We start from the raw sequence: 8,863 nt of genomic DNA on the forward strand, positions 1-8,863 counted from the left end.
ATCAATACAACAGAAGTATCATGCTTTGAACTTCAGAGCAGAGCGCCCCGAGTCATTTCAGGGGATGTTAACATTAAATACATGAAGAGAATTCCTGGTGTAGTTGGTGTCCGGCGCCTTACCCGCTGGGTGAACGGAGAAAAATAAGAAAGTCTGTCGTCCTGTTTTATTTATTAATAAAGAGCATCTACCTACGAATGTGAAACCTAGTTATGTAAGATTCGCTGTAAGAGCTTTCTTCACCAAACCATTGCATTGTAAAAAATTACAAAGGATTTGGCCATGTTTCAAGTTTGTGCAGACGGATGGAGTATACGGAAGAACGGTGTGTAGAAGGACAACGGTGTTGCAATTGTGGTGGGGATCATGATCCCAAGTTCCTGGAGTGTCCTGTAAGGGTGAAAGAGATTGAGGTGGCAAAAGTTTGAGCGGTCAATCGAATCTCCTATGCGGAGGCAATTAAAAGAGTTGACAAAACAAGTGAAGCTAATGAAGATATGGTAGTGGATGCACCACAGCTTGTCGTAAATGTTTGCTGCCATTCAAAAGATACCCTGTTTGTTATAAGGTGGAGTTTGTGGCGTTCATCGCCACAGTTCTAAACTTTATGGCTCAAGGGTCAAAGAAGTCAAAGAAACTTGTGGCTGCAGCAGAAATGTTTTTGAGACTTCAGGTGTTTACATCAGAAGACTTGAAGGGGTACTGGCGCCGGGAGACGGCCCGCCCTCCCAGTTCACCTGGAGCCTGTGTAGGGATCAGATCTGTTTTATTTTGAACAGAAAAGATTCTGGCCCAGTGAGACTGAGATTTCTAAAGAGAATGTTTCCTTGCCTTCTGGAAGATCCATATGTGGTGTCAGGTTGGGTGGAGAAAAGGTTGGAGACTGTTGTTGGTGAAAGTAACTCGAAGTGGACTCGTGATGATTTTTTACATTTCTACCACCCAGAGGAAACGGGTGCTTCTTCCCAAGCACCTAGGGAGCAGGGAGCTGTTGAAAGGAGTGATAACTGGGGTGGCGTTAATGGGTATAAGGTAAGTTGGTATTGCAATTTTTCTACGAAGTGTAATGAATTCACACTCCAGAATAGTAGGTGGAAACACAGAGCAAGATAAGAGGGATAGATGAATAGGGAGGCCTTGACTCCAGTACAGTAGGTGGCGGTGTATGCACATCACGGTTTCGATCCGCCAATACACATTTAAATAAGAAGAACAACGTTAGCACATTCAAGCAGTTAACTGATTATGTGTCAGTGTATGCGGCCGAGTTGATGCGCTTGATAATAGGTTTAAAATTGGTGGAGGAGATGAAACATTCAGAGTGATGATCAGCTCTGATTCGGCTGCAGTGTTGAGTAATGTGACGATGGGCAGGTCAGATAGGGGAGACTTGTTTTTGGAGATGATGGTGCTGCTAATGGGAGTGGTGGTAAGCTTTTTCTGGGTTCCCACCCATGTGCGTGTGGAGGGTAATGAGAAGGCTGATGTGTTGGCTAAGAGTGCTGTTAGGCGAGAGGGTATATATTGAGGTCCCTCTGGGTCGCAGGGAAGTCAAGTCCTTGATCCGAGCAAAAGGGTTTGATTTTTGGCAAAGGAAGTGGGATCCTAGTAGTCAAGGGAGCCAATTTTCTCACATGCAATGATCAGTAAAGGAAGAGGTGGGGAGTACGGGATGTAGGTGAGAGGAAGTTGTGTGGAGTAGACTATGGTTTGGGCACACAGGTTTGAATGCCACATTGTGATAGGGAGACATGAAACAGGTCAGTGTGATGACTGTTTAGTGGAGGAAACGGTGGAGTATGTGTTGATATTTTGGGAATTATATAGCGTAGATAAGGAGAGATTGTGTAAAAGGGTTAGAGGCTGGACAGGGTTGGGGTTTTGGTGGTGCAGAGGGGGGAGGGAAGTGGTGTTTTAAGGCTCTATTTCACTTTCTTTAGAGGAACAGGACTAAGGACATAATTTTATGTAGTTTGGCTGTGCCTGGCCTCACACTCCAGTACAGTAGGTGGCAGTGTATTCACCTTAAGTCAAATGCGATCCACCAACCCAATCCCAAAGAATCTTAAATCAATTAAAGGTAACCTGTAGTGGACTTGTGATATTTGTTTGTGTTACTTATGACCAGAGGGAGAAGGTGCTTTGTGTCATGCAACGTGGGTAAATATCTGTTTCTTGCTTTGCTCTTAGCTGTCTGTGGTAGCGTTAAGTGTGGAGGTGTAGCAATTGAAGTTGAACATTCCTGGTGTTTGTGATGCCTGCCATTTGGTGCAACCCAGACCCAGTGGGGAGCATGGTGAAACAGAGTCATTGTCAGTCTCTACCAGACAAAGTCATGTTAGGATATATCAGTTATCTGGTTAGAGCTTTTGTGCAGAATCCAGTGCTCTGTTTCAGGTGCAATGTTTATGTTCATGTTGCAGCAGTGTGTAAGAGGGAGATTCTAAGATGTGGGAAGTGTGCCGGAGGGCATGTGACAGAGGATTGGGAAGTTTCGGTGGATAAAGTTGTTTGTCAATTGTAAGGGTGCTCATGTTGCTGGGGATCGGAAGTCTATGGGCCTAGAGAGGCAGGTTGAGGTGGCCAGGGTAAGAGTAGTGCAGAAGGTGTCATATGCTGAGGCAGTGAAGTAAGTGGACGAGGATGGGTCAAGGGTGAGGATCCCAGTGAGTGTTAGATTTGTGCCAGTACAGAGGGATAGGCCAATCAGTGAGTTATGCTTCAGTAAGGTTGGCTTCTTAGTGTTCATAGTAATAGATGTCAACTGTATTGCAGAAATGGGAAGTAAAATCACATTAAATATATGCTGTGGTGGCAACTGCAGAGAAGTATTTAGGTATACAAGATTTAACTTCAGAAGAGTTACAGGTTGTGTTGAGCGGTGGTGTCCCATCTTCTCGGGCTGTTGGCCTAGGGTAGGATCAGAGAGGGTTAAAGTCGTGGAATAAGGTGATGGGTTTTAATGAGTATAGGGTTAGTTGATAGGGTAATAATAATTTATTTGTATTTTATTTTTTTCTCATTCCCATTTAGTATTTTAAGTGTAATGGATCTATAGTTCAGTTGGGGGCGGTAATGCAACATATTGGATGCCAACCGCCATTAAACCTCACCGAAGAAGTATATTTTTTTCGGGGGGCGCACATCTGTCTCATAAAAAAATAAATGTCTGCTGAGAAGCTAGCTGTGCTGAGAGAAAGAGGATGTTAGCTGGCCTAGCATTAGCTAGGTATGAACCTTTTAAGTTAGCATTTTGACCGGCGGGAAGCCTAAGTTACAAACACAAATTAACGACCGTAAGCGTTGTAAACGTGTGTCTATTATGGAAGTGTTTGTACAGTAAACAAGCAAGGTATAGTAGAGTTAATGTTATTCATTAGGATATGTTCCCTAACGCTAGAGAAACTAGCTTAGTTAGCTAACGAAATGAGTGTAGGCCTAAAAGTCGACCCCGTAGTTTATTGCTTAGCAACACAGACGTAGCCGCTGCACCTGCAAGGAGAGGGGGACAAATGCTGTTAGCAACTCACAGAATCATGTCATAGCCCGTGTGATGTGTGGCCATTTAAACAACTAGTTAAGTTATGTATGCCTTAAATATGTATTATAGCCAGCAATAAAATGTAAATAAATGATTTCGCTTACTTGTTTCGCCTTTAGGCACATTGTATGAAATGCCTGACGTTTGGCTAGCTTTATTTAGTAGGAGGTTGGTTAGCTAGCTAGTCAGAGGTGTAGTAAGCTGTCCTGCCTGCTTGTTGTGAGTGCGTTCCTAAATTCGCTCTGTCTATCTACTCCGATTTCAGAGCACTCTCGTCTGAGTATGCAAGAGCGCAGAATAACGTTATGAAGTTACGAACACTCAACACCCGTTCAATATGGCCGGAATCCGTAAACGTCTGCAAAAAAACGTGATTAACTTGTTGCCAGCACCCCATTTAGTCACCAAAGCTCTGAATTACATGAAAACAGCCTAACCTGCTCTGCTAGGGTGAGTAATGGTCAGAGTGAGGTGTTCTCTCATTTGTGTCTGGAAGTAGCTAGCCAACGTTAGCCAGTTCGCTTGGGTGATTGACTGCGGTTGTGAGGTCAAAACGCTCGGATCAACCCTACTCTTCTTTGGCCGGAGCGTCCAGTGAGCGCTCTGAATGCTCCAAGAGTGAAACGCTCTGAATTTACAAACGCCCAGAGCACACTCTGTCACTCCAGGTTGAATTTACAAACCCACCCTGTTGATTCAGATGCAGAAAATGATTAATGTACACTGCCAAATGTCCATATAACATAAGGAAAAGCCTACTATTCCATCGTAGTTAAATCACGATAGCAACAATGTAGCTGGACTTTCAGAATGATTGCGGGCATGGTTATGTGTTTAGAAAGGTTTATTCAGTTAGGCCTATTTTATTAGTGTGTTCAGACTCCGAGACCATAACTTGGTAGAATTCGTTATGGTACCAGCCATTAGTCTAGTGTACATATAAATCAGTAATCAACCACTGCCCATGCATATATAGAGTGACGGCAGTAGCTACACAGACCTGGGACTAGGCATTAATGCATATAAACTAAAAAGTCAACAAATATGAGTGTAAATAAAATACAGTTTCCTGATATCTACATTATGCAGGGCATGCATTGTATAGCATTGTGGACGTCATCAAATCACATCGGTTGTTTTTTTGTTTTGCTGCAGGGCGTCTGGTGGAGAGGATGAGTTGGGGCCGGGGAGCGAGGAGGAAAGCTGGCAGGCAGCAGCCCACTGATGTGGAAGCCTTTGACCCGGAAGTAGTTGCAGAGGTCAGAGAACTCTTCAATAAAGTCAGGACATACGTCAAACCGGCCAATGGGGAGTGGTGTATCCCTGACCCCAGCGAAGCACTGAGACACCCGGCCCAGGACCACATCTTCCTGCAGACCCTGAAGACGTCACTAAATGAGGTGAAGAACCGACTTAGCGATAAGGATCTGGAAGTCTGGCACCAGCATACCAATTCCACCAACCGTGCCGGGAAGGTTATTGGTACTGTGCGAGCCGCCTCCAATGCCGAAATCTGCACTCAGGCCTGGTGCAAGTTCTATGAGATCCTGGGCACCTTCAACCTTCTGCCAGAGGATGCGTTGCAGAGCGGGGAGCTGAACACTGTTCACCTGTGTGAGGCTCCAGGGGCCTTCATCGCCGCTCTGAACCACTATCTCAAAACCAGCAAGCACACGTGCTACTGTGACTGGAGTTGGGCAGCCAACACACTCAACCCCTATCACGAGGCCAACGGAGGGGGCACCACCATCACAGACGACCGCCTCATCGTCAACACTCTGCCCTGGTGGTTCTTTGGCTCGGACAACACAGGAGACATCATGAGTCAGAAGCACCTGTTGGAGCTGCAGACCTTTGTGGGTAACATGCGCAGTATTGACGTGGTGACGGCGGACGGGAGCTTTGACTGTCAGGGGAACCCTGATGAGCAGGAGGCCCTGGTGTCATCGCTGCACTACTGCGAGGCTGCGGCAGCACTCCTCCTTCTGGACCCAGGTGGCTCGTTTGTACTGAAGATGTTCACTCTGTACGAGCACTCCTCTGTCTGCCTGCTCTACCTGTTAAACTGCTGCTTCCGCTCCGTCAGCGTCTTCAAACCGGCAACCAGCAAAGCAGGGAACTCTGAGGTGTATGTCGTCTGTCTTCACTACGATGGTAAGAAGGCTGTGAGGCCCCTGCTGTCCAAGCTGATCCGTCACTTCGGGCCAGACCTGGCTGCCCGTGAGGCCCTATTCCCCAGCCAGCTCCTCCCACAGTCGTTCCTGGCGCAACATGAGCAAGTGTGCTCCTACTTCCATGACCTACAGACAGGGACGATTTGGGAAAACCTGAGAATGTTTGAGGGCCTGAATGAGAAGCAGAGGCAACGACTGGAAAACATCAGGGACTGCACTGCTCAGGAGTACCTGCAGCGCTTCCAGGTAAGAGTGGCAAATATGCAAAGTTAAAGTAGATAGCGAAGCCTATAGCTCGATAAAAGTTTGCTGATTCCCTTTGACCATTAGTTAGACATTATGAAGTGCTAGGATAATAATTATCTACAATTTAAGAATAATGTTTGATGAGTATAATATGAGATATTCAGTGACCGATGGAAACCTCCTGAATTTATTTTTGGTGGATCTGTCATTTATTATCAGTAACTTGTTTAATACAAAGTTCTGCATAAAAATGTTCAAGCCAGGCTTGAGCTGTTCATCCTATTCCTGTGTGTAGGTGAGTTCTCTGCCGCGGGCCCGCTGGTTGTCTCGTAACACAGTGGCCCCAGCGTGTTGCAGCGTAATGGGTCGGAGGCCCCTGGGCCAGAAGAATCAGATGGGCTCCTTTAACCAGCGGAGGGAGCTGCAGGCCCTGGGCTGGAAGGAGCGTGTTGGGAAGGGCCGCTACGCTGCCTGTGTGGAAGGCCACGGCCCCGACGGCACTGGGGCAGGCTGTGTGCTGGCAGGGCCGCTGGCAGAATGCCATATGGACACCTGGTTTGTGATAGTGGGGGCAGCCCTCACTGTAGTCAGGAACTCGCCATTCTGTGATGGGGGTCTGTTGAACCACCTCAATGAAGCCTTGGAGCAGGCTGCCCTAGGCTCAGGCATGGACAGGTCAGCTGCCTGGACTCTGGTCCCTCCCTGTAGCTCCTGCCCAATGGTTGGTACCACCTCCATCCTCTCAGAGGTGGCAGCCCAATGTGACATCACTCCCTGCAATGGCAAGGGAAACAGAAAGTGCCTTGTCTTTGGCAGAGCATCGTGTTGGGGGGATTGTGAGGAGCAGGCTGGGGGGTTGGTGCTGGAGTTCTGTTCGGAGCCCTCGTTACCACCTACGGCCCACACCACTCTGCATGACGGGGAGCCACAGTATCAGAGAGACCTGCTGGACTGTGTCTTGCTCTCCCTGCGCCGCATGGGACCCGGCGACGCCCTCCTCTTGCCCATTCTCTCTGCCTTTACCCGCGTAACCGCGGCAACCGTCCTTTGCCTCCACCTGTCCTTCCGCTCTGTCACCTTCAGGTGTCCTTCTCCTCCAGGTGCTTCAGGGGCGGTGCTGGTATGTGTGGGGTTCTGTCCAGAGGCTGCTGCTCGACTCGTTCCCCACCTCGGTGACCTGCAGGAGCGTATGGGCTGCCTGGCCAGTGGGGAGGAGGACGCTGACATTCTGCCTCCTGTTGGCCAGAGACAGGTACTGCAGTTTGTTCCCATGGAGGAGCTGCTCAAAGGAGAGCTGATAGAGTTCCTGTGGACCATGAACTCAGCCATCGCCCGTCAACTGCTGCACCTGCTCATGCAGGCTTAGCTGGGGTCAACAGAGGGTCTCTGTGTGTCTCAGGTGGATTGTACCATAGCCTGGCCCGAAAACAAGCACTGACTAGATCATTTCTCTAGCCCCTACCCCATCAGTGTTGACAAATGTAAAGGAATTGGATGGGTGGAAGCTCCCCCTTAACTTAATCCCATCTGGTCCCTTCAGATCTGTATCACAGAAGTGGGATGGGGTTGTTTTTGGACCTTGCAACTTTCAATATTTAGTAAGGGCACATTTGGTCCCTGTTTTGATGAAAATTAGAGGCAAGCAATGCTGTGAAGTAGATCTATTTGATATAATTTGATTGATGCTGTGGTGATCAGACATTGAAGACCTAACTGACTTAATTTTTTTTTATGATTGTAAATATCAACAGTTAATCTGTTTCAATTAGGACAACATTTGGTCACATTTCCCTGGGTCTCTGATCTAATGTATTTTTAGGACAGCACAATAACTCATGTACTGCTAATTCAAGTTATTTAAAGTAAAAAAATACTTTTCATATTAGTTTCACTATTAAAATAAAAATATTATCATGCAGTTTGTTAGGAGTTAAAAAGCCTTTTTGTGTCATTTTTCTGACACTGTCTAACCAGAAGTGACTAAATACAGTAGATTGTGTGACTGTGTTTTTACCTGGGGACTGCTGTGAAGGCTAGCCGTGCATGCACTGTTTCACTCTGCAGGGGTTTGAAGAAAATGTAGTCTTGCCTCTACGGCATCTATACTTAGACCCCATTTACACCTGGTGTTAAACTGCAAATGAATTCATGATTATCTAGGATCTGATAATATCCACAGCTGGCCTTGAAATGTCTCATATCAGTCTAACCTGCATTTTTATGTTTTCTTTGGAATGATGCATCCAGTAGAACAGCTCGTCTATGTGGTCAGATACTTTATTGAAAAAAATGGTTGGACCGAAATGTTGTGCTTTGGGTTTTGGGAACATGCTGTGCAAGCCAATGTGTCCACGAAATGTTTTATATATATACTTTTGTATTGGTTTTGTTTGCCTTTGAAAAAACTTTTTTATATTTATGTACTGTTGAATATTTGATTTTTTTTTTTGGAGCAGGTTGTATTCCTTTAATAAAAAAACATATTGACTTCACTGAATTCTTACCTCGTTTTGCCTTTTAGTCTTCTTTAGTGAACAGAAACAGAGGAGAGCTTATTTATTTTCAAGATATTCACAACAAAGAGTCTGGAACACAGCCATTTGTGAAAACCAAGAAAAGTCTTCATTAGGAGAAGCTGTCAGGACAATCCTGGTGTCTACTTCAGCAAGAGCCTCCACTTCAGGAAGAAGGTTTAAGGTTTACCAAAGCGAGTGAGAACCCCCAGGGGTGCCCTGTAATATTCACAAGCTGCTGAAATCAGGGTAAATAAAGATACTGAGAGATGATTCTTCTTTCTCTTTGTAATGCTCTATATTTGTTTTTATAAAACCATCCAAAAGCACAAATGAAACTTCTGAGCTGAGCCCTGTTTATACAGTACCAATATACTGTCAGTACATGT

At 46.1% G+C, this 8,863-nt stretch overlaps 1 protein-coding gene across 6 annotated transcripts; it reads left to right on the forward strand.

Annotated features, from left to right (window-relative positions):
* The first annotated feature begins 1,225 nt into the window (after positions 1-1,225).
* On the forward strand, positions 1,226-8,458 carry LOC110506576 (cap-specific mRNA (nucleoside-2'-O-)-methyltransferase 2). Of its 6 annotated transcripts, none has more exons than XM_021586300.3 (4): positions 3,115-3,352; positions 3,807-3,991; positions 4,697-5,961; positions 6,257-8,458. In XM_021586300.3, exons 3-4 carry the CDS (start codon positions 4,714-4,716, stop codon positions 7,325-7,327), a joined length of 2,319 nt encoding a protein of 772 aa, XP_021441975.3. In that variant the 5' UTR covers positions 3,115-3,352; positions 3,807-3,991; positions 4,697-4,713; the 3' UTR covers positions 7,328-8,458. The 6 variants fall into 6 exon arrangements, with proteins under 6 accessions (XP_021441978.3, XP_090078530.1, XP_021441974.3 ...); XM_021586302.3 differs by having other exon boundaries at positions 3,115-3,229; XM_021586303.3 differs by lacking the exons at positions 3,115-3,352; positions 3,807-3,991 and adding an exon at positions 1,226-1,429.
* Positions 8,459-8,863: the final 405 nt, after the last annotated feature.

The sequence above is a fragment of the Oncorhynchus mykiss genome, chromosome 26, assembly GCF_057628025.1.
Source record: "Oncorhynchus mykiss isolate SJ-2025 chromosome 26, ASM5762802v1, whole genome shotgun sequence".
Taxonomy (NCBI): domain Eukaryota; kingdom Metazoa; phylum Chordata; class Actinopteri; order Salmoniformes; family Salmonidae; genus Oncorhynchus; species Oncorhynchus mykiss.